Source organism: Magnolia sinica, chromosome 6 (assembly GCF_029962835.1).
Source record: "Magnolia sinica isolate HGM2019 chromosome 6, MsV1, whole genome shotgun sequence".
In the NCBI taxonomy this organism is placed as follows: domain Eukaryota; kingdom Viridiplantae; phylum Streptophyta; class Magnoliopsida; order Magnoliales; family Magnoliaceae; genus Magnolia; species Magnolia sinica.
Genome location: NC_080578.1, coordinates 8,338,100 through 8,364,586, shown reverse-complemented (window position 1 = coordinate 8,364,586; position 26,487 = coordinate 8,338,100). Strand labels below are relative to the sequence as shown.

The 26,487-nt window shown below is 40.9% G+C and overlaps 1 protein-coding gene across 1 annotated transcript; it reads left to right on the top strand.

The window, feature by feature from the left end:
- Positions 1-5,504: 5,504 nt before the first annotated feature.
- On the top strand, positions 5,505-25,180 carry LOC131248174 (AT-hook motif nuclear-localized protein 10-like). Its single transcript, XM_058248272.1, has 6 exons — positions 5,505-5,661; positions 5,957-6,488; positions 7,664-7,716; positions 15,924-16,055; positions 23,824-23,985; positions 24,467-25,180. Exons 2-6 carry the CDS (start codon positions 6,059-6,061, stop codon positions 24,773-24,775), a joined length of 1,086 nt encoding a protein of 361 aa, XP_058104255.1. The 5' UTR covers positions 5,505-5,661; positions 5,957-6,058; the 3' UTR covers positions 24,776-25,180.
- The last annotated feature ends 1,307 nt before the right edge of the window (positions 25,181-26,487 follow it).

The window sequence follows — 26,487 nt, the reverse complement described above, 5'->3', positions numbered from 1 at the left end:
TTAGCCAAAAATAGTAAGTATCCTATTTGGCTTCACCAAGCCGTTCTCCTAATTATTCTAAGCACTTTTCACATTGGGAGCAACTGTAAAGCCGGATGGAGAGTTATAATCAAACTAAAACTTATTATTTATAGTAAAAGCGAAATCGACAACGGATTTGATGGAATTTCGCAAATCCGGCTTGTGTTGGGTGGCTAAAGTAGGTCGTCCAAAATTATATTTTTTATGTCCGATAATTCATTTTAGGTTGCGAGATACACCCAATTTAAGGTTTGGCGGTCTGGATCACTTTTGTCTCGACCGAGCCTTTTTTGATCCATTTGGCCATGAAACTGTCTGCAACCCGCTAATCATATGGTGAGGATTATCTAATGGGTGAGATTTTCAAGCAGGTCCCCCCTTAGTCTGCTTTGGACTGAGTTGGGGCTCATCCCTATGGCTAGAGGATTGGACCTTAGGGTTTTGTCTTAGGCCATCCCCACTGTTGCAGATGGATCACAGCCCGGAAACTGTACCCACTGATTTAATCCTAACCATTTGATCACGCCGTAGTGGGATTTCACCACCTATAGGTACTCGAACCCTTGACCAGGTGTTGAAACTCCTAAGAGTCTACCACCCAAGTAAGAGCAAGGACCCATACAAACTTGCTACCTTGACCTTGATCATGATTGCTATCATTCAGACCATTCGAATTATTCATATCATCTGGATTGTTGATATTATGATTTAACTATCTAAACCATCCATATTATGATCCAAATCATAGACTGTTGATATTAAAATCTACATCATCCAAACCGTGGATGTTTTGATCCAAAGCATCCAGACTGTGTAAATTATAATCTAAACTATTACTATTATGATCCAGACTATGAAGGGTTGTGGTGTTTAAGCCCACCTGTTAGGCATGGTAAGCAAATAAAATCTGTCGTTTGCCCTTTAAGCTAGATGGATGTAAAATACCAAACGGCAGAAATTCCAAAAACACTTCAAAATTTTCTTATTAGGAAGGGGGGCTCTGATCATTGGTTTCTTGAGGGCCTCTGCAGATGGATTTTATTTGGACAACTTAACCTTTAGATTTGCGACCTATGAATTGATGGTTTAGAAGAGAAACAGAACAGTTCTGCATTGAACCAAAATGATTCCCAAAACCCACGCACGGGATCTTCCATTACGTGACAACTGACCCATCAGGGGTGGCACTTGGCGGAGTCTGCCCATGAGTCAACTGGCCTGACTCACTGAATGGGTGGGCTTATGTTGAACCCTACCAAACCCAACCCAACCCAACCCAACCCACCCATATGGCTTATAAATTGACTGAGCCAGTTAACCCAACCTGACTTGGCCCAAAACACAAAACAAATTAATAGATGATATGTAATCCTATTTTTGTATAATTGAGCAGGGCTGGCATAACTTTAGCCCCATATCCTGCAAATGCAAGTGCGGTCATGCCGGGTTTGTTCAGGTCAGTTTAGCCCAACCCGATTACACTTAAATGGGTCGGGTCAAGTTGGGGATGGACTTGATGAATTTTAAGTAGGCTGAGTCAGGACACAAGACAATTGGTTGCCAGTTAGGTTGACTGGAATTCTGTCCATTTAGCAAACAGGTCAGGCTCACCCTAACCCCGACCCTACTGGTTGCCAACTCCAGGATCTAGCCCATATGTCAGAAATGAAGACCTGTGTATTTGTAACGCATATTGCCTGCAGTGCCATATGCCGGCTTAGTTTAGGTATGAACACAAGCATGAGGCAGATCCAAAGCTCATGTGTACCATGCCACAAGAAACAGTGGGATAATGAGGTGGACAATTGAAACCCTCTCAGGGCCCATCGTTATGTTTATTTGCAATCAAATCTGTTTATCGGGTGATTCCTACCTTAATAAAGGGAAAACACAAATATCTGCTTGGTCCAAAAACTTCTATAGCCCTAAGAAGCTTTTAATTGTGGCCCCATAGTTTCTTGTGGTGTGGTTTACTTGAGCGATGGATCTGCCTATGTGCTAGGCTTTTGCCCTAACATGAGCAGGGGAAATGGATGAAAGGAGTGGATACAACACATACGTCATGGTGGGCCATAGTTCTTAGAGCTATGCGTAATCTGGATTTGATTGTCTAGGATAGAGCACAGCACCGAGATCTCTGTATACATGGAAAAGCTCCGTGGGTCCCACCATGATATATGTGTTTTGTCCATGTAACTCTTTCACTTTTCCATATTACTTTAGGTCGTGAGCTCAAAAATGAGGTAGATCAAGAACTCAAGTGCACCATCACACCAAGTAGTGGAGACACCCACCATTGAGCTCCTCACAGGGGCCATCAGGATGTTATCTGCCATCCAACCTGTCATAAGGTCACATAGACCTTAATGAAAGGAAAACACAAATATCAGCTTGCTCCAAAATTTGTATGGCCCATGTGAAGATTTTATGGTAGGTATTCAATCCCCCACTGTTTCTTGTGCTCCAGTCTACTTGAGCTTTGGATATATCTCATTAGAGGGCATGGGCTCATGCCCTTTAATGATTTGGGAAATGGACGGGCAAAACACATACATCATGGTGGGGCCCACACTTCAATACACCACAATCTGAGTCCGGCAATCCCTCTTGTCCAAAATCCTAGAATTGCTCTCTTATTATCATATTATGGGCAAGGATTTTCTTTGAAAGCCTTTAACATGAATGTCCTGTGCTTGGATGTTAGGTGGGCCCACCATGATGTTTATGAGAAATACATCTTAAGAGCTCAGTTTTAAGACATGCAACTAAAAATAAAAATAAGGTGATCACGTAATCAAGTTGGTCATATCAGAGGAAAAATTCTGAAAAGAAATCCCTACCATCGGAATCTTTTAGAGCTCCGCCTTGATGTTTGTATGCCATTCAAACCCCTTATAAGAGCATTCACATTGGATGAAGTGAAAGCACGGAAAAAAAACAAATAGCCTCGTACAAAAATTTATGGTCATAAGAATGTTTCAACAGTTTTCACTGAATTCACATTGCTTCCTCTCACATGGCACACTTGAGTTTTGGATCCACCTCATTTTTGTTGGGTGTCTTAAAATGAGCTCCCAGTATGGATGAACACGTTTCATTTCTCACTAACACCGTGGTAGGCCTCACCTAACATCCACGCGCAGGAGCTTTTGTGCAGAAGGCTTTAACAGGAAATCCGCGTCCTCATACTTTGACAGTACATCCCGTTAGTACCATTATTCACGTGGATGGGATGACGTACATAAAAGTTTGGCGGAAAAAGATGGGCTGCACGCTAAGTTCTCATTCAGTCGACTGTAGGTGATCAGTTATCTTCAAAGAAAGAAGCACTTTCTTTTAGCTGGGAGGGATCAGTCAACGCTCGGTATGAGAGCTCGTACAGGAGGTTCAGTGTACAAGTGGGACTGTGGGACAAAAATTTCTCTGGAAATCCAAGCTATACTAGTTGGCCTTTTCTCAGCTGCATTCGTTTAGCCAGCTGTTAAACGGTTAGAGCTTTTCCACCGCGGCTAATTTTAGTGCATCGTGGTCCAAAGTGGGGCCATGATACAAACTTTCTACATCACTGAAAGATGAGCCCTACATATACCGATTGAAAGCTTGAATGGGACTGTAGAAGCAATCAGCCCGAATACCTCATTTCTTGGGGGAGCGGATTAGGTGTTACCTGGGTAACCGTGGGGCCATCTTGATAATGTGTTGTATATCCACACCGTCCATCCATTTTCTAGCCCATTTTAGAACATGGTCCTGAACATTAAGCAGATTCAAATCTCAGTTGGACCATCCTGCACGAAACAGTGGTGATTGAACACCCACCATTAAAAACTTCCCAGTGGATTGGTCTGGGCTCTAGATTCAGGTCAAGAGTCAGATACATTGGGCCGAGTTTAATGTCTATGGCCTCTATCTGGACCTGAATTTTCAGGTCAGATAGCTAATTGGGCTGGACTTTAGCTTTTTTCCTGCATAAATGCCAGCGAGTAGGCCAGGTGACCGGACTCATTTGGCATCCGTTGGGAGGATTTGGATTGGGTGGGGACCGTAGAAAAGGTCTTTGGGAGGTCTACCATGATGCATTTGTTTTATCCGCACTGTTCATCCATTTTATTTCATTCTAGGGCATAAGCCAAAAAAACACACGGATCCAAAGTTCCAATGGACCATACCATGGGAAAAGGAGGGATTTCAAGCCTACCATCAAAAACTTCTTGGCCCTTATGTTTATTTACAATCCAACGCGTGCATAAAGCCACATCAATCGGAATCAGGATAAAGAGAAAACACAAACATCAGCTTTATCCACAACTTTTGTGGGTGCAGGAAGTCTTCAATGGCCAGCATTCATTCCCACTATTTCTTATACGTGGTCCACTTGAGTTTTGTATTGGCCTCATTTTTTCAAACTCATGTCTTGAAATAAGCTGGCCAAATTGATGGGCAGTATAGATGACAAATAAATATCATGGTGGCCACGGAGCTCTTGCACTGCCCAGTAGAGAGGTCATTTCCCAATCCGGACCTAGTAGGGGTTAGGACGGGCGCCGTGGATCCCTAACTGTGGGGCCTACCGTCTTTGCGTTACGCCCTCAACGTCCATCCGTTTTGATAGACGAAGCCGTGTGGATCACACCACAGGAACATAGTGGTGATTGAACACACAACATTAAAATCTTCTTGGGAGCTATGAAATCCTTGACAAGATCAGGAAGACCTGGATGAAGGGACCACACAAAAGATCGTCTCTATCCAAAACTTTTGTGCTTCGCAAGAAATTTTTAATAGTCATTCACCATTGTTTCCAATGGTGTCCACCTATACCTGGATCCGCTTTATTTTTGAAGTAATGACCTTAAATGAGCTTTCAAAACAGATGAACGGTGTGGATTCCAGTCACATACATCAAGGTGGGCCCCACAGTCAGGGATCCACCCCACCTCGGATCCACCGAAACCGCGCGGGGCAGGACGTTTGTTTTTTGGGCCCGCCGTACAATGCCTAGGCTTGAAATCGAGGCCAAGGAAGTTCTGGGCCCAGCCAATCGATGAATGGCCCGGCTATTTGGACAGATCCAATCATCAAGTGGACCACCGTTAAAAAACAAAGGACGGTTTAAGGACACTTGTGACCAGTTCCCTTTTCAGAAATAGACGGTTGAAATAAATCCCCTACATGCACAACCTGCTGAATGGGAGGACCCATATGATAATGACGTAGGCGCCGGACTTGCCTGATGAACGGCTTGGATCTCGCGCACGTACTCTCCACTTTCACTCGTGAGCTGCTCTTGCCACAAAGTACTCTACTTTTGCTTGACCGTCAGTACGAAGACCATATATTAGACGGCTGGTATTCGGGATCGATTTGGTTTTGGAGTGTGGGCCATGGATCGTATGGCCCACAGTGAAGATTCACACACATTGCCGCCACGTGTAACTCGCGAGAGGCAGGGAACCTCAACTTGTCTATGTGTCATGCATTGTTTTGGTAGAAAGTAGACGAGCCCCATTTGCATTTCCCTCTTCATCTCCTTTTTTCGGAAAACGGGAGTCCGTGATAAGAGAAGCTCTCTCTAAAAGCCGCTTAAACCCTAAATCCATACTCTAAACCCTAAAAACCCGTTCGCAATTCCAGCTCCAGGTAGCATTTCTTCCCCTTTTATACTTGTTTTTTGTTAGATTTTTTTCTCTTTCTATTCTTTGAGCAGATTTTAGTAGGTATTGATTTCTGTTGTGATTTCCTTTTCTTCGACTTCAATTTCAAGCTTTTTCATTTGTTGGATATGCGTTCAAAAATCGAAATACTCATTTGCATTTTTTTTCCTACAATAAGATTGCTGGATCTTTGATTTTTTTTACTGTTCCTTCTTAAAATGCTCAATTCGTAAAAATGACTTTCGGCATTTTGTGTGTATGTTTTTATTTCGGAATTACAGTTTAGGTACTTCTGGAAACATCTGGAATGAACGGGTTTCTTCTATTACAAAGCCTCCTGTGAAGGTTTTAAGAAAGCTGGATGCAGTTTTCGGGTTTAATCGATGGATTCAAGAGAAGGTACGAGGTTATCTTCTTCCGAACCTCCTGGAATGATGCTGGGCTCGAATTCCTATGGCGGAGGCTTACAGAATAGTTCGATGGTTAGTCCAAACTCGGCGGGTATGATGCAAGCCATGCGGAGTCCGTTTAACTCGGTGGTTCCTTCTGGATCAAAACTGGGTGATTCCATGAACTCTGGGTATCATGGTGACATGCCCTCGGGCATGAGACCGTGTGGATTTAGCATGAGTGAGCCGATAAAGAAGAAGAGAGGACGGCCAAGGAAGTATGGACCTGATGGTAGCATGGCATTGGCATTGACACCTCTTTCCTCAGTTTCAGGGCATTTGAATGCTCCCTCATCCGAGCCAATGATTAAGCGGAGGGGGCGGCCGCCGGGGTCGGGAAAAAAGCAGCAGTTGGAAGCCTTGGGTACTTTCTTTTGCACATCTTTTCTGTTTGAGTATGATTAGCATGTAGAGAATACATATACAGTTAATGCCACATTCTTGAAATCTTGCATTTAGAGAGTATTGGGGTTTATACACTTAGAAGTCTAGTTTGGTGGTCATAGCCAAAGGAAGATAGCCTGTAGACTTGCAGACAGCGATTGAATGGAGAAATGGTACCCACCTGTTTTCAGTTTATGGCCCATGACATGGGTTTGTGGTATGCTTCAATAGGAGAATGCATAACTACCATTTCCTTGTTAATCATATTTTTTATTTATTTATAGAACTATTGAAGTTCAGGATATCGAACTGTAGTAAATCTTAGGCCCTGTTTGGTAAATGCGTAAAATGAGTTCATCTCATTTTGGTTAACTATGATTATGTGATCTCTAATGCATAATGAGTTCATCTCATTTTAGTTTACTTTTTTCTTTTAAATCATCTCATTTTAGCTAGCATACATAAATGGTATTAAAATTTCTAATACATAATCACTGTTAACTAAAATGAGATGAACATGTTTAGGCGTTACCAAATAGGGCCTTATGGAACTAAGAGGGGGAAGAGCAGGAGGAACATGTTAGGTTGGAATTTGGAAAGTTCCCCCATGAGCTTCCATCAAATCAAACTTCAATATGGACTCGGCTTTGAGGATTCCAAATTTCCAACAAAACCAAAGCAGGACCTCTTCTTAAAAGTTAGAAATATTCTTACCTATTCTTTGTTGGGTGGTCTCATGGTCAAGGGAGATTCAACTCATGCTATATTTGACCTTCTAGGAAGAACCTGGAAAAAAGTGGAGGTTAGCTTGAATCACTAACAAAATATTAAAGTTCATCTTTTCTGTTTGAAACATGTTACTTCACCAAAAGCGTGAAAGTGAGTAGTGAGATTGCCACAATAATGGGTACATTTGAACAAGTAGTTGCACTCTCCACTTAATACATTTGTAGATATCAACTGCATAAATTTTTCTCAGGGCATTTCACTTTGACTAGATATGTGTTCATTGATGGGTGTGGCTGTTTCTCTTTGTTGACATTTTGGTTCTTCTCAATGCACATGCTTGTTTGCTTGTTTTTGTGAAGAAGTCGCTTATTTGCTAGACCTTTAAAAAAAAAAAAAAAAGTTGCTTATCTGCTAGGTGAATGACAGGCTCTGCTGGGATCGCTTTTACTCCGCATGTTATCACTGTTAAAGCCGGAGAGGTAAGCAATTATATTTACTAGTATAATAATTTTTATGAAGGATATTAGCAAATACATTTATTATTATAATGTTCCAACCAATTAATTTTTTCCTTTTAACAATTTATAGTAGAGAGACTTACTCTAGCTTGATGATTTATTGGATTGCTTTACAATTGTTACCATTAGGCAATCTCTGTCATTTTCCAGTTATATAACTCTTTTATGACAATAGAACTGTCAAAGGATGTTATAGATTTGAAGCCTATCAATCAAAGAAGAGGTCATGATTTTATTTTTTTTCTGGTGTTTGTTGTGATTCGTCATTTTGAAATCTGAACCGTTCCATTCAAAGATGGTGATATCTATACTTTGTTTAAAACCTTGTTGATTCATGCCCTAATCATAAGATCATACATGTTTGCAAATCTTCCATATGTTGTTATCATTATATAAGCTTGTATGAGCACTTACATATAACTGCAGTAATTTTAATAAAATTCCAAAAAAAGTTGACGCCAATTAATTGGGATAAGGCTTACATGATGATGACAATTAAAATTGCACAAAATATGCAAACTTTCCTTTCTAATAAAAATTCTATTGAGAGAGAGAGAGAGAGAGATAGAGAGAGAATTGCCAGTGTCTACGAGGCCCTTGTTGTATGTTGTGAAGATGACATGGCATTAGTCGATGGTAAGATTTTTAAAGACTTCTCTAGTGAGCTCTTCAAAAAATAGAGAGAGAGAGAGAGAGAGAGAGAGAGAGACTTCTCAAGTGATGTAAGGCAATATCTGGACTAAATTGATCTCCACCTGTCATATTCATGCGACCTACGAGCAAACCATTTAGCAGCCTCAAAATGATGTATTACGAATACGACTTTAGTGGGAATCGTTATGGAGGCAAGGCTTTAGTTAAAATCTATGGTTAAGAGACTTCTCAAGCAATGCGGGTAATATATGGACTAAACCGATCTCCACAGTTCATTTTCATGCAAGCCACGATCAAACCGTTCAATGGCCCATATTTTCAACTGATCATACGTAGATCGTCAGGTATGGCTTTAGTTAAAATCTATGGTTAAGAGACTTCTCAAGCGATGCGGGTAATATATGGACTAAACCGATCTCCACGGTTCATTTTCATGCTACCCACGATCAAACCGTTCAATGGCCCATGTTTTCAACTAATCATACGTAGATCGTCATTTGACCCTATAGGACTTTGATCATGATCATGCGTAGAGTGAACCACCAACGTGGGTCGCACATGAAGATTCCTCCAATGCTAGTTTCTTTTAGAGGGATTTCTCCAATTTTTTAGTTGTTTAGATAAAGTTTTCGGGTTTTTTTGAATAAAGATAACAAATTTATTAAGAAACCCGCCAATCAATGGGAAAAGAATACAAAGCCCAACTATAAAGAGGGAAAAGGAGAAAACAACAACCGCATTAGCTACAGATACATAAGGGGCGGCATTCTTGGACAAACCCCATTACCCTCTTGACCACCCCATCCACTGTGACTTCCCTATTTGTAAAACATCGATCGTTTCCTTCTTTCCATAGAGCTCAAAGTATAGCCAACAAAAGAAGCCTCCAAACGGATTTTGAAGCCTTTCCGCTTACCCCTCCATTCCATGCCCAAATGAGGATCTCAACTGACTCTGGCATAACCCATGTTGTAGGAGCCTCTGCTAGGAAATACTCTCACACACTCCGAGCAAAAATACAATGGATGAACAAGTGATTAATGGATTCCGCGTCCTTCATACACATAAGACATGTTGGGGAGAATGAGAGATCTTTGGAGATTATCTATGGTAAGGACCTTCTTACGGCCAACAACCCACACAAAAGCTACAACTTGAGGAGGGGCCCCATAATGCCAATATAAGTAAGGGAAGGAAGAATGAGTGGGCTGCTTCAAGGTAGAGATTAAGTTGTAGAAGGAAGCAGCCGAGAATATTCTTGAACGATGATCTTTCTAAATCAAGGAATCCTCCAATTGCCCATAAGGCACCACCTGCTTAACTCTTTCTAGCATGGCCATTTACTACAATGCTTCATCGATAAATAGATTCCTCTTGCATGGAGGACACCACACAACAACTCCACCACAAATGGAGAAGCACCGAGAGACTTGGATGTGACATTCTGTGGCAAGTATGGCCAATGAAAGGAACTCATCTTGCATCGTCCTATCACCACACCACAAGTCCTCCCAGAACCAAACCCTATTTCCTTTGCCCAGGCAGAAGGAAATCCCCTTTCGAAACAAATGGTCCACTGAGGCAGTAACTTTCCAAATGATGGAAGCCCTGTAAAGTGAAGAATGCTTCAGGAGCTAGCCCCCTTCCTACACTCCGTACTTGCCCGCAATGATCTCCCTCAAAAGACTTCCAGAATCCATGCCTAGCCTTTGTGACCATTTCCCAAGAAGCACAATATTCATCATCCCCAAGTCTTTGATCCCTGCACCTCCATCATGAATCAGTTTGCACACCTCCGCCCATTTCAGGGGGTTGAATTTCCACACGTCATGAGCCCCTCTCCAAAGGAAGTCTCTTCTCATCTTATCTATTCTTTTTAGCACTTATTGGGGGCATTTGAACATGAACACAAAGTATACGGGCATGTTGGAGAAAGTTGTTTTGATGAGTAGTAGAACAATAGATAACGACATTGCCAAGTAGCTAGCTTCCTTTCATTTCTTTCCACCACCCGATCCCATAGGCGAGTTGCAGGCTTTACAATGCAAAGGGGAAGACTGAGGCATGTGGATGGGAAGGAACCTTTTTGCACCCGAAAATCATAATGAAACGATCCAAATCTTCCGCAGATACATGGATCCCTAACATCTCACTTTTCACCACATTAATCTTTACGCCAGAAACTGCTTCAAAGCAAACTGCAATTCTACGAAGATTATCGGTTGCAGTCTTGTCAGCATCACAAAACAAAATGGTATCATCTACATATTGTAGATGGCTGATAGAAGGACCATTTCGAGAAGCTTGGAAACAGCTAATGATACCATTTTATTCCCCCTTGTTAAGCATTTTACTGAGGGCCTCCCCCACCAACACAAAGAGATAAGGGGATAGGGGACCCCCTTATCACAAACCCCTAGTGGCTCGAAAGAAACCATTTGGCAATCCATTGATGAGGACCGAGAAGTGTGTCGATTGTAAGCAAGCCCTCATCCAGCTTCCTCATTTCTAACCACAACCCACCTGATCTAAAATATAATCTAGAAATTCCCAGTTGACATGATCGTAAGCCTTTTCCAAATCTAGATTGCACACCAGCCCACTTTTCTTCTCCCTATATCTTGAGTCTATGCACTCATGAGCGATAAGGGTCGTGTCTAGGATTTATCTCCTCTTGACAAAAGCCCCTTGGTTGTCAGCAATGATGTTGGAGAGAATGTTCCTCAAGCGAATAGCTCAGATTTTGGTGAGAATGTTCCTCAAGGGAAGAGCTCAGGTATTAGATTTGGGTGATCTATGGCTCCTTGGAAAGCTGACTTGATTGATTAACTAATGATTTGGTTTGAGGTTAAAATCGCTTGGTGCCTATTTGGCTTTGCTTAAAAAGTTTATATATATATATTGATTCTGAAAATTACCTTTTTAGGCTTTTAAGTGTGTTTGGTTAGCCACTCAATCAATTTTGGAATTTTTTTATTTTTTTTTTCCAAGTTGGCCTTTTTCCAGCGGCACCTAGCCCCCTGTTTCCTACAATCATTTCCACTTCTACAAACTTGCAAAAAGCACTCATAAAATCAAAGATCCCACTCTATCTCTCTCCCCCCCTCTCTCTCTGATTGGAGGGTTTGTTAATTGCACACGAGTGTAGATCCGTACACATTCAAGCATGTGCCATCATTGTGGCATGCTAGTCCAAGATCAAATCTATCCACCAGTTGGTCCGACTCCAACCATTTTTTTCCAAAAATTAATCTGCTCCACTCAAAGGTGGGCCCCAATATTGGGAACAAGTGGATGGGTTACAAAACTTTGACCAAGTGTTACAGAGTTGTACATCTTTTTTGCAAACTGTGTCACACCTAACCAGTAGATCAACCTAATTCTTGCGCATCAGTTTAGTGGTGCTGACGGATGGCCGGGATTTTTTGTTGTAGTGCGGGAACTTTTCCTCCGACTTATCTTAGGCTGCCCCTTTGTGTAGGGAAACTGACAAAGCATTTGTGGGGTGTTGTTGTGGACTGGTTCGAAAGGAAACTGTCAAGATGGAAGAGTTGGTACCTGTCATTTGGTGGTCGGCTTACTCCCATCAAGGCGGCTCTATTGAATATGTCCTTATACTTTGCGTTCCTCTGCAACTGTCTGAAATATGTTCTGGCCAGATTAAAAAGGTTGAGACATGACTTGTGTGGCAGGGGATGGAAGGTAAGAAAAAGCTCCTGACCTCCTGGCCTGGGAAGAAGTGTGTAAACCTTATGAAGAAGTAGGAGCTGGTATTAGGGATATGGGAAAGATGTCTAAGGCCCTTCTGGGAAAATGGTTGTGGAGATTGGAAGAAGAGTCCTTGTGGAGGGAGGTCATCACAATAAGTATGGTAGTCAAGGAGGAAGTTTGTGGGTCAAAGACTCCTCTCTCTATAGAGCGTTAGGAATCTGGAAGGGGGTTTCTACTTTGAAGGCTAAGTTTAATGAGGGGGTCGGGTTCTCCCTCAGTAACAGGGAGAGAATTTGTTTTTAGAAAGATTCGTGGGTTGAGGAAACCCCTCTACGGCCTAGATTCCCAGGATTAGCTTGTCCTTCTCTGGTGGATAATGTTCCGGTCTCTAAATGCTTCTCCTTGAGTGGAATGTAGTCGTTTGATCCCCACCATGTTGAAGAAACTTGTTGCTTGAGGAAGTGTAGGAATTTGTAGCACCGCTAGATCATCTCAATTTCTACTACTTGATGAGAGAAGATCAGGACCAGATAGTCTGGTTAAATGATAAATCAAGCTGCTTTTTGGTTCAAACTTTTTACAAATTACTTTGATTATCGCTAGTGGATGGGTCTTGCTTGTATACATCTCATGTGTGGCACTGTAATGCTCCTAAAGTTGTGGCCTTTGGTTGGCTAGCCAGGAGGAAGAGAGTGTTGACCATTGACAATCTTCAAAGGAGGGCAATGGTGCTTCCCAACGTGTGCCTGTTGTGTATGACAAATGCCTAATCAGTTGACCACCTTTTTATCCATTGCCTGGTTGCGTGGAAGGTATGGAGCGGTTCTCTTTGGCTGTTTGACATATCGTAGGTTATGCCATGTTCGATTGGAGAGTTACTTGTAGCTAGGCATGTTGTGGGACTTGGTAAACAAGTGAGAGCTGCTTGGAGGTTGGTTTTGTTGGCCACTTTGTGGGTGATTTGTGGAGAGAAATGGGAGATGATTTCAAAATGAATATAGTTTGGTGATGGAGGTCCTTTGTAAGCTTAGTCTCTTTGTTATTGAATGGGTCTCCTGTATAATATCCCTTGAGTATAATTTTTCCTTTTTTGTTTCAGTTGTAGCTTTTGTGCCATCTCAGTGCTTCTTTTCATTAAAGTCCAATCATCTTTCAAAAAAAAAAAAGAAGATATATATATATATATATATATATATATATATATATATATATAGTGGTGCCTTTCTAATGGATGGATTGGATCTTGGACCTAAGTGCCATGACGGGCAAACGTGTGGCATTACATGAGTTTTATTGCATAGGCACGTGGGCTTAGCAAATCTCATCTCTAGAGCAGCTGGACGGACGCGACTTTCCAATAACCCCCCTCCTGCAGTGCTGTCGGGCCCACCACAATGACCATGCGACATCCATTTTGTCCATCCATTTCGCCATATCATGTTAGGGTATGAGTATGACTCCAAAAATGACGCCACAGGAAACAATGAGGATTCAATGCTCACCATTCAAAGCTTCATGGGGAAATTAATTTTGTTATGCACTTTTTCACGTCAGTAATTCTCAAAGACTTGTTTCTTGAGAATCAATTCTGCAGTTGCTAGAAGCAACGCCAAACTGGCCTTGGGAATTGGGAGATGTGGGCTCTAACAATTGGGCCAACTTTCTGCATTGTTATTTGTTATAGTCAACATTTCCATGCAACTTTCAGTTTTTCACTCATAACTTGGTGCCTGAAAGTCGGATTAGAATCACTGGAAAGCAGATTTAACAAGCTACAAAATTGACCCGATGGTAGTTGGTTCAAGGAAGTGGAAGAAATTGGAGCCTGAAGGAGAAGTTCAGCACGATGGGTACCATGGTGTTACAAAACAGTTACGTTACGGGCATAATGACTGTTATGTAAAAGTAATGGCGATGCCTGTTATGCAATACAGGGCCCATAACGTCCAATTTGGAAAAAAAAAAAAAGGCCTGTAACAGGCCGAGATGGCACCAGTACATTTTTTACTTTTAAAAAAAGTGTTGACCGTTACAAGGTCATAACAGCCATTTTGGAGGACGTAATGACTGTTATGGCCCAGGCCATTGCGGCCACCCCACCGTTACCATTCTTGAATACCTTGATGGGTACATCCTTGGACTTGGAGAAAGTTTTCCCACATTCCAGGGAGTAATCAAAATCAATAGTCACATTATGGGGAGTAAACAAAACAATAGCTCCCTCTAATGCGGAAGAAATTTCCCCCATCCCAGAAAAAGCTCCCAAGGGGAAAGGGGTGATGGGTCCCTAGACCTGTTTATGCTGGGTCTCACACTTAAGTTCTCCCAGTTGCAATACATGCGGTTTGGGGTTGGATTTCTGCGAGGTTTGCGTGTTGAGGCCAACGTATTTACTAATTCCTGCAAATTTTGAGAGACAGGACAAGAATCTGCTTAAGAATCAAGTGGGTTAATCAGTTTGGGCAACCCATATTAGGTGAGGTGTCTACACCAGGTAACACTGGTGGAAAGTGATGCAGGTGCAAATGAAGGAATGGTGCTTTTTTACAGTTCAAGTCATCTTGTAATAGCTTCACAGCCTTGCCAAGATGATGTATATGTGCTGCTAGTTATCTCAATTGCCTCATAAGATCCATTTCAATGGTCCGTACAGTTTATAATATTTAATTGCAGGGACGTGAGAGTGCAGCTTTAGAAGAATTTAGAAGTCTTGGATTAGCTCCTATTGTGGATAGTCTGAACTTATTATTATTTTATTTTATTCTGATAAGAGAAACTGAAGTCTGAACTTAATCCAGTTTAAACAGTATGGTGGGATGGAAGTTGTTCGGTTTGGATAAAAAAATTTCATTGTATAGATAATTCATGTGTTATTTATAGATTTGCTCTGAACCTATCTAAAGGTGGCAATGGGCCAGGTAGCCTGCCCAACCCGGCTTTGGGCCTACTAGCTTGGGATGTAGCCCAAGGCTTGGGCCTTGCATTCACGGCCTAATCAGTTTTTAGAACAGGATGGACTCGAGTCATTTGAGCCTTACCCGACCCAACCAGCTCGGCCCAACCCAACCTGATATGTATATGTGTTGTAGCATACAAATATGCCATTCTAATCCTTAGGCCAACCATCTATCTTGAATGCGGAACACTGGTTTCATTGCTCTAAAATGTCTACTTCTTTGTACATGTGTGGCCCACTTGATAAACGGATAGATTAGGTAAGTTCATGGGGGAAATAGGGAATTTATCAAATTTTGGGCCATTTCGAGTCAGATCAGATCAGGCTTGGGCCCATCCAAAATTTTCCTGGGTCGGGTTCAGGCCTGCCATGCTAGGCCGATGTCGGGCTTAGGCCTTGGGTCTTAAGTGTTGGGTTGGGCATAGGCCTTAGCTGGGCCGGGCCGGGCCCATTGCCACCCCTAAGCCTATGTCATGGCCAGTTCCAAAGACTAGGTAAAAAAGGAAGGTCAATGTCTGGTGGCAGTGGATTGTAGAACTTCTGCCAATCTACCATTTAAAAGCTGACCCCAGATTACTGAGAGAAAGACCAAGATGACGATGATGATATGCAGATGTGCCACACAAGACACGACACAAACGGCAACACATTATATCCTGGAAATTGTTTTCCCTTCAGTGGGCAATATATCCTAGAGAGGCTATTATATTGTAGTTATCATGTAGAATAATGTATGCACCTCTTAATAGGTATTTCTCCCCTTCTCCTTTCACTTGGACTGAACTTTCACCATTTGTTTAAAGATGTGTTAGCTTATGATTTACAATCGTATGCTTCTGTTTGTCAGGATGTAGCATCAAAGATCATGGCTTTTTCACAGCAAGGGTCGCGCACCGTTTGTATTCTTTCTGCAAATGGTGCTATTGGTAATGTCACCCTCCGTCAACCAGCAACATCTGGTGGGACTGTATCATATGAGGTTCGTATGAATTCAATTCAGATTACCATTTTTGTCAGTAGATTCTGCCCAGCTTTAATGTTTTCAATATATTCTTTATATTATTGTGCCAACTCGAAATATAGCTGTGACAAGGCTATGATGATGTTGATAATTCTTGTATTCATCTCTCCATTTTTAGTGATACATTCATATTATAATCTAATTCTAAACAAAAGGATCATTAACCATGGTGAAGATTAGTACCATAAAAGCTGCATGATTTGCAGCGGAAATCTATGCCCATGTAGTGATGGGGAACAAATCTGGAAATTGCATTCTGGAGTAATTTTACCTTAGGGGCCTGTTTGGATTCAAGCAAAGTTGTGTTGCGAGTCTTGTGACTAGCAATCCATGGCATGTTGTAAGGGCTAGCTGGTCATGGACATGTTTGTTCCATCCCTTGTTTGTCAAACTCCCTGGAACATATACATGATAGATTGTTGCACATTTAGGGAACTTAAAGAATGGTCAGTGATACATTTACGCATCCACGTGCACATTCAACATGTGCCACTTTTTTAAGTGCTTGAAGATTGATGGTGGCACATATGCACATGTGGGATGATTGATCTTGATGGTCACACACGTGGCACATTAGAACATGTCACTCATTTGCATGGATGAATGTGTTCCTCATGCACACCAAAACCATAAAGTATCATTGACAAGTAGTTCCACCTCTCCACCAAAGACACCCCGTCCATGGTCTAATAGTTATTTATCCATCACAATTTCTCCAAAAGTGCACTGGTTCCCTAGCACAAGGGAGTTGACAAACTATGGACATGCACTGGCTCTTCACTTCCTTGTGCTAGGGAACCAGTGCACTTTTGGAGCTGTCAAAGGGTGGACCCTATAGGTGTGCAGATGTGGAGGGAGGGAGAAGAGAGGAGATGACACCCAAGGGGGGCTGGGTGTTCCTCAAATTTTGGAAAATAGCCCAAATTTGACAACTTCGTTTTCACCTCCTCTTAGAAGAAATTATCACTGAGCTATTTTCATCAGTTCAACATCGTAACAATCCTTCCATGTACCATACATCTAGATCTGAATAAACATCGCATGGACCCATAATGTTTAACGACACCGAAATCTATCCCAAGGATTTGAAGTTGCTCTGGTACTGAAATGATGGGAATGAATCTTGAAATTTCAGTCAATGATGTACCTTGTCCACAGATTTAGTCTTATACAACTAGCTGCAAGTTTTATGAGCACTTGAATCACCTCGGTCCTGCCAATAAATCCATTTGCTGGGAGTAGAATAGTATATGCAGCAGGAAAACTGAAGAACTGAAAGATAAAGGAGGTAGAGGGGATAGATTTTTGGAGGCTCACCACAAAATGGAACTAAAGGAGTTTTCATGGATGGCTCTCAAAGAGTCTCATTTCTAATAGGTCTATATCATGTCTCCTGGCAGTTTGTTTTGGCCCTTTTTTTCAATTCCTGAAGAAGTTGTTGGTTGGACGGACATGTGAGCCCCATAGGCCATAGTCCAATCAGTTTTTGCATTCGGGCCATCAATTGAAATTGTGGACCCTGCAAATCAATTGGACCATTGATTTGGCCTAATCTTTAATCAGCTAGCAGTGGGGTCCACTTTTGGACCCTATTTCATCAAAAGAGAGGGTTAAATGTCCACTTCCTAATTTATGAGAGCACTGATTGCATGTAGCTGGCTCTACCTTAACTTTTAACTACCTGTCTACAATGCATTTTACTGTTTAAAATAACAAATTTGGAAACAGAATTTCTGAAGGCATACAACCAGTTGTACATGATAAGTTCTCAATTAATAATACCAAAATCGATGCAAAACCCATTAACTGTCATATTCAAGGATACAGATTACTGGTACCAAATCCTATGTAGGAAATTTCCTAATGTCTAGTCATCATGTCAACAAGTCCAAAATCTGTTAGTGCGACATGCAAATGACGCTAGAATGGATTTTTTATTTTTATATTTTTCCTGCAACAGGAGTTCTTGAAAGAAATGCTTTTAGCTATGGAAATCTTTTGGGGAACCTTTCACAGATTGAAGTGTAAACACTATCATAAACAATATATAAAACATACTTGTTTGCTATCCCTCTATGGAATAAGTTAAACATTCCCACAACCTTTTAAACTAAGAGAATAATTTATTGTTGACAAAAGAGTTAAGTATCAATCAATAAAAAAGATGTAAAAGAAAAGGGAGAGAAGTACAGGAGAAAGGGGTAAACAGTTCAGCTGTTGCACTGAGGAAGAATGATGAAGCAAAACCAAAGCTGTTGTATCATTGTTTGACATGTAAGCCTATTATATCCAGGTTTAGTTGGATAATGCTTGGTAGATTTAACAAGTGGTATCTGTTGAAATAATATTTTCCAATCATTAACTATCACAGTGAAAAATCTCAGTCATGCACATCTTTGCGAAGTTGTAGAGATCCGCCTCGTATATTGTACAGATATCATGAGATCTGTGGAAATATGTTGTTCTAGATGATTTTTCTCCTGATAACAGGGTTGCAAGACATTGGAATCAACAAGAAACCCAAAAGACTTCATAGGTCCGACTCAGTTGTGGAACCTTAGTTTCTTATGATCTTTGAGCATAAAAGATTCATAGTTCACTCAAATCATTCTCCGTCACAAGGAAAACAGAGAATATCCTCTATTTTCATCCATTCTTTGCTTTTCTTTCCTCATTGTCCCCACCCCACCCATTTGTCATTGTTGCCAGAATTTTCTTTTTTTTCCACCCCCTTTTGTCATTTTTGCCAGAATTTTCTTTTTTATTCAATAGGAACAAGTAATTATTATCATGTTTTCTTTGTACCGAAGCTTTCGTTTAGTTGTTTTCTGTTTTTTTTTTTTTTCCTGATTCCTTTTTTTTTAAGTGATGAATTCATTAAACCTTTTAAAGAAAAAATAAAATAAAATAAAATAATAAAAAATAAAAAATAAAAAAAAAGATGTCCAAAATGATCAACAGTGACAGATGACCCTCTTCTCACTCCGCCAAGATCGAAAGACAGCTTAGCTAAGAAAAAATCAGCAAAAACAAAATCCAAAGGCCATGGCTGCCTAGGCCAAACCCAAGAGAGGAACCATTGTCTTCTTTGCCTCCTCTACTTGCTTACAAATTTCAAACAAAGCTTGCAATGAAGAACTCATTGGTACTTAGAGAGGCATTAGTATCGCCATCAGATTGCGTCTGTGTGTGTGATCATGTGCCACTGGCTGCATCCAAAATTTGGAACCATCCCTAGCCATAGCTGTTGGATAAGATTCAATCAAAATGCTAAACCCGCATGCATGCATGTGATAAAATACAGCCCGTTGTATCTAAATTTTGGATGCATGCCTGCCCATAGCCACTGGCTAAGATCCAACACCCAATCTTAAACCCATGCGTTTGTGTGTGATCACATACAACCATCTGCATCAAAAATTTGGAGGCATCCCTGGCCGTAGTAGTTGGCTGAGATCAATCTCTCTCTCTCTCTCTCTCTCTCTCTCTCTCTCTCTCTCTCTCTCTCTCTCATGGTCATGCTCAAGAGAAATGGATGGTCCAGATTGCATAACTATAATCACCACATCTGATATCAAAAGGGTTGCTGCCCTTTATTAGGGACTGCAAACACCCAATCAATCGTATCTTTAAGGCTTGTTTGGGAGGTTGTATTTGGAATGCATTAGAATCCAAAACATAATTACACTGGGATCAAGGTGATTCCGAATCCTTAGTGTTTGGATGCTTGTAATTGGAATTCTTTAGTATCTTCACAAGAATTTGAATTTGATTAACTAAATCAGCTTTAATATCCCAAATTAGTGTAGTGATATTTGACAAAACAATTGTAATAAGCCCATCGAAATATATACTTTGGCCAAAAATTAGAAAATTTCGAGCCCCAGGTATGCCACAAACGTAAGGATCACAAACGAGCAACTCGCCAATGCTTTTTAACCATCTATTTAGATGGCCAAGACAGTTTGGGTCATTCTATTGGTGTGATTTTAGTGATGCAGCCAATCATTGAATTGTTTAGGGGTATCATCAGTGTGCCATGTGTACAACAAATTAGTAGCCTAGCGAAACATTTGCTACACGTGCAACTCTCTTGCCTGTAAAAAGGGTGCGAAAAAAGGCTTTTCACTCCCACTTGCACTAGGATCACAACAAAAAGGTGAGATTTCAAAACACACCAAAACTGTCTATTTTATATACCTCCGATTCCATTTACCTTGAAATCCACGCTGCCAAATAATGGATTTGGGTAATATCCCCCTAAATCCTCTCAAATACAAGGTGCCAAACAGCCCCTTTGAAGCATGATTCATCTATGGCAGTGCCCAGTAGAACAATGGTCTGCTCAAAAAAACATAGGGCCCATTGGGTCGTAATAGTATGCATTTAAGAAACACCCAATTTCAGGGGCTGCCTTCATCCAATCTGGAAGGTGATGTTTAGGGCATGATTAACTATGGGGGCTAGAAGTTTATTCTAGCCCTTAGAAAGTTAAAAGTGATTGAAAAATTCTGACCATCAAATGAATTTGCGCCAGTCTACCCATCGTCAACTAGGCAAACATACATACAGACTTGTTGGTCAATATTTCTGGAGAAAAACTTCAATACTTTGGTAAAGTATGATGGATGATACACAGGCACTTTTAGACATTGCATACTTGATGTAATAATAATAATATTTATAAATTAATTAATTAAATTTAAAAAAAAAAAAAAAAACTCTCAAATTATGGGTTTCAGTTTAGATGTATCCTGAACAAAAATTATATTTATTTGATTATTTTATTGTTGGATTGGTGGACATTTATTGGACAGTTAAAAATGAAAAAATAAAAATAAAAAAATCCAACATACATATTTCAATAAACATGAGTCCACAAATCGAAAGTTAAAGATTGTTCACCCCTCTCTGATTTTGGGACTGACCCAGTGGCAGTGAATTCTAGGACTTGGTTTGATTTGAGCTATTGTATGCCACTTATGCAAGTTTTGGGTGCCCGTGTATTAAGTATCATGCTCTGCCAAAGTGTTAAAAAAAAACTCATATATCAACTATCCATTTCCCTCATACATGTGCAGCCACCTAATGAGTGGATGATGAGATTTGTAGGCCGGCATGCGAAGTTTCTTTACCAGATGAATGGCCCATATCTTGCACACAACCACATTGGAACATGAGAAGTGCGTAAGAATTAGATGGCCATATTCAGCCCACCTGATGAGAGGATGACCAGATTCATGTACAGGGCATATTAAAGAGTAAGAGCCTTATGAGTGTAGTACCATGTCCAGCCATAGACAAACCATCCCATTCCTTTGTGCTTATCATTTGGGATGACATAATGACCCATGAGTGCATGCCATGGCAATGTATATTGGCCTTGAGAGCCATATAGATGCACTTAGCCCTTGTACACGTGTCATACATTTAAGTGAAGTGAATCCAAACATGCAAATAATGGACCCGCATATAGGGCATAGTGACAAATCCTTTAATCTCAAGGCAATGGGATAGTGTAACCCGTGGAATAAGTCCTTTCACCATGGGAGGGGTTAGAGAATCACAATTACTAGAAGCACGGCCAGTTGGATGTGATCACACTACATATACATGTGTTTGTATGTTTGTATGTGCATGGTTGAGTGGGTGTGAGAAGGTTGTTTAGGGACATGAATTTAGAAAACTATAACATGTTGCCTGGAAAATGTTTATTAGGATAGCTTAAAAAATCCACTATGACAAAATTCTTCATCTGACAACTTCCATTTCTTTTTTAATTTTTTAAAGATTAACTTTATTAAGAAAGAAAAACAAGCTTCATTGACTACTTGTGTGTGTAGGGCTTTGCTAACGCCCCACCTTTATGGAGACATTAGCTATGTCCCCAAACCTTTTTAATGGCACACTGGGTGACCTTTTGTCGATCTGAACCTTCCATCCATTCATGCAACTTGGAGCAAGCCATGGTGCAAGAATCATGCCGATCAGATGATCCTAACCGTTTGAAGGGGCCAATTTGTTACAACCGTTTGTTGTTTACGAGCCATAATCACATGGTTAAAATATCAAATCAGAGTGCTACTTTAGAATCATAAGAAATACAAAGTGGGATCTGCCTACTAGATGTTTCAAGGTGATGATTAGATCTATTTTGTTTCTCTGCTCAATCGTGGCTGTCCATTTTCATGCCATTGTTCAGAAGCTTTGGATCACCCAATTGGCTTGATTTTTGCACCATGTCTTGCTCCTAGTATGAATAAACGAACAGTTCAGATGGACAATAGGTCACCCTGTGTGCCGTTTAAAAGGTTTGGGGGCATTTATATATAGTTTTTTGTAATTAATTAAAAAAAAAAAAAATTAAAGATGATTAAATTTATTAATAACAAGCAGGCTTCAACTAGGAAATTGGAAACGAGATGCCAATCATGAGTGGCATGACATGTGACCCTCTCGCCTCTGCCTGTTCTGTAAGGAACCAACAACTTCCCTTGGCTCCCTCTAAACATCAGAGAATAGACCATATGTATGCATGTAACCAGCCCGTGCATGGACTTATTACGGAACAATTTAAAAGATCCAACATTGTCTGGAAAAATATCTATTACAATAACTTGAGAAAACCCACTATGACAAAATTCTTGATCTTGCACTTGCATAGTCTTTATTTTATTTCTAAGATTACTTAGTTTTGTCAGTGGGCTTTTTGAAGCTATGTAATAGACATTTTGCTACCACTGCTGATGATGACAATGATAGCAGCAGGGCTGTTGAAGGTTGCCGTGTGACAGACAGTTGGAACCATATATTCCGGTGATGATGGTGGTCAAGGATCGGGCATTCGATGTAGATGAAGATGGTGGTGATTGGTTGGGCAGTAGCGGTGGCCGGCGGGTGCAGGGGCAGTGTTGAGGGGTATTGGGGGGAGGGAGGGAGGGTTATGCAAGAGATGATGTGGGTTTAAAATTGAGCATTTGATCTCATTCATAGCTATGGCCAGAGATGCATCCAAATTTTAGATGCAATCTCATCCATAGCTATGGCCAGAGATGCATCCAAATTTTAGATGCAGTTGGTTGTATGTGACCAACCCGTACCTTTCAAAAAATGTGATCATATGCATATCCACAGGTTTACGACTGGATGTCGGATTTCATCCAACAGCTATGACCAGGGATGCATCCAAATTTTAGACAGCTATGCACACATGTGGGTTTAGTTTTGGGTGTGGGATCTCATCTAAAAGCTATGGCTAGGGATGCATCAAAATTTTAGATTCACTAGCTGTATGCGATGATACACTTAGGTTCAAGATTGGGCATCGAATGCCGTCAGCTGTATGTGTTAATGCCTACGAAAGTAGTTCACACCAAAATAATAGTTCATACCAATTGCGGACAAAGAAGGCGTAATCGCTCACATAAGCAACTATTACAAATCCTCAGCAGCTTACCTTGGCATATGGCATTTATTTTAGAACTGTCATCTCTTCTTTCCCATGGCCTATAATAACTATGGTCCAAAGAAACCCGAAAGTTGTTCTTCAGTATTTTCAGTTTTGCGTTTGGAATGCTTTCAATGATCAATCATTTTCACTGATTGTATCTCATTCATTCAGGGTGTTTTGAAATTGTCTAGAAATTGTTCTGCACTACGTTTCAGTTTAGTGTTTGGAAAGCTTCAATGATCAATCATTTTCACTGCTGGTGTCTCATTTGTGCAGGGGCGTTTTGAAATAATCTCTTTATCAGGTTCATTCATACTCACAGAGAATGATGGGACCCGGAGCAGGACTGGCGGTTTGAGTGTGTCATTGGCGGGATCAGATGGTCGTGTTCTTGGGGGTGGGGTGGCTGGGATGCTAATGGCTGCAAGCCCAGTACAGGTCTGTGCATCTGTGTATGCATCATCCTCTCCATTTTACAAGCCATTCTTTAATGTTGTTTCTTAGAGAAAACTTACAATAATCCTTCTTTAACTTTTTTTTCTGCTTAGTTGTTCCACATGGCAAAAACGTGAGTTATGTAAACCAAAGGCCCAATCTTGCATGGGCCATATCCCAATAGTCACACCCATTGTGTGATTTTAACCTTTGGATTAGAGGAGTTTTGAGGAAAAGAATGGGATGATGAAGGGATCTTTCCTAGACTCTCCCTTTTTTTGAACAACCATCTTCTTCCCCAGAAGTCCAATGTTATGGATAGGATTGTGCAGTTGATATGAGTTTTTGGATTGTGGCCCATCCAAGGTAAAGACTTCCTGATAATGGTTTAGGATCTTGCACCTGTTCGCCTGTGTAAAGAAGTGATTTGCTGATTAAAAAGGTGACAAACAATATATTGCTAATTCTTAGCCTTTCCGATCAGGTCGTCATGGGCAGTTTCATCGCGGAAGGGAAGAAACCAAAGCCAGAACCTATGAAACGTGAGCCTTCATCAACACTGCTTCAGATGGCAGGCTTGGGGGCAGCGGCAGCATCCAGCCTAGCCTCTCAAGGATCCACAAGCGAATCATCGGATGAGCCCAGTAGCCCCGCTAGCCACAGCACTGGGGCCCTCAACAACACTGGCCATCCTAATCAACATATGCCCCCATACCCGCCTGTTGGCTGGCCAGGCTCACACTCTGCAAGTCAGCACAGGCATGAGCCAAACATGAGGATGTATCCCAACTAATGATGCTTGGTTTCAAAATTATGGCTGTGTTTTTTCTCCTCGGCTGATGGGGATCGGATGTTGAAGCTAACAGATTGATCATCAAAGAGATTCTTTCAGTAGAGCTCGACATGCCATAGAGTCTGACCAATGCAGGGAGGAAAATGCAGCTGCTTTTTTTAAGAGCTAATGCTCATTGCTGTTCGAAGTACGTTGCTTTCTTTACCCTTCTTTTCTACTCTTCCTTCTCCTTCTTCTACCCCTTTATTAGAAGGGCATTTTCTTAGCTGTGTTAACGTTTCAAAATCCAAAGACCAGTTTCCATGCCATAAGTAGATCTACAGTTGGTAATGTGTTGAGGGAGGATTTCAGAGTTTATTATGTTCCCAATTTGCAATGTAGCGGAATTTTAATTTCGCGTCTTTCCATGCAATGGCTTCAGTTTTCTGTATCTGAGTGAGTGGAGGGACGGGTTTTCAGTTTTCATGTGGCAGCCCTTTTATTTCTTCATAGGAGGGCATTTCTTGGTTTATATTTTTTTTTTCTAGTCGTGAAATGTTTTTGGATGCAAAATTTCAATTGTTTCAAAATGAGAACACCTCCAATCGTGTTAGTGCATTTCAAATCCAAGCGGCTCTCAGGTGGATGGGAGGATGCAGGAGAGGCCTTAAAATATGGCTGCTCTAATCTACTAGGAAACAATACTTCGATCCTATAAATGATATTGAACACATGCCTTGTCTCAAACAATATTGAGAACATCTCAGATTAGCACCAGCCAGACCGATGCTGCATGTGCTAGTCAGCACAGTAGTACCATTCATCAGATGATTAAGATCACGCTGGTCTTGTGTTTTGTGGGCCACAACATGTCTGAGGTATGCGTCAACACATGGATGCACAAGGAATATTGGAGAGGCCACCAGAAAGGGAAAAAACACCGGTACTACATGGATGCACAAGGAATATTTTTGGAGGCCACAAGAAGACGAGAAAAGCTTCAATACCCTGTTAGAATGATGGTTGATACACGGGCACTGAGTAATTCTACAAGCAGACAAATAGCTCAGATTAAACCTTGCATAAGTGATTAGGCCTTTGGTGGAAATATTTAGTAAATGTTACACCAAGTCTGGCTGGCTAACATGGTCAAAAGGTGACCATTTTATAGACATGCAAAGATCTAGTTATTATTAATGGATTGGTGAGAGTTTTGTTCAGATAGACGACTTTTCAATGGAGTTCATTAACATCCGAACTCATTAGTTTACCCCCATCTATCTGAATGATTGGTCTCAACCTGGAAGGAAGAACTAATAATGCGCACAACCATCCACTCAGGTTCAACATTTGTTGGGAATAAAATGCTTACAGCTGATTTCATGTCTGACCCAAAATTCCTTTATTCCATTTTTAAAAAAAAAATTTCCCATTCATTACCATCAGTGGACCCTTACGTACTTCCATTTTACCAATAAATGAATCTATAATAATTTGCAAATCCAAATGGGCTAATTGTTGTTATAGCACCTGCTCCGGCAGAGATTTCTTGATTTCAAAATGTATTGGATTGGCCCATGCCTGTCAAAATTCAGCAAACAAGCAAGAGCTTAAGATTGTTAAACTAATCTACTTTTTAGATAATAGACTTGTCTGCAGTGGATCCCACAATTCGAACAGACTTTTGAATTAATGCATGCTGCGTGCACAATTTTAGAGTACCTGCGTCACAA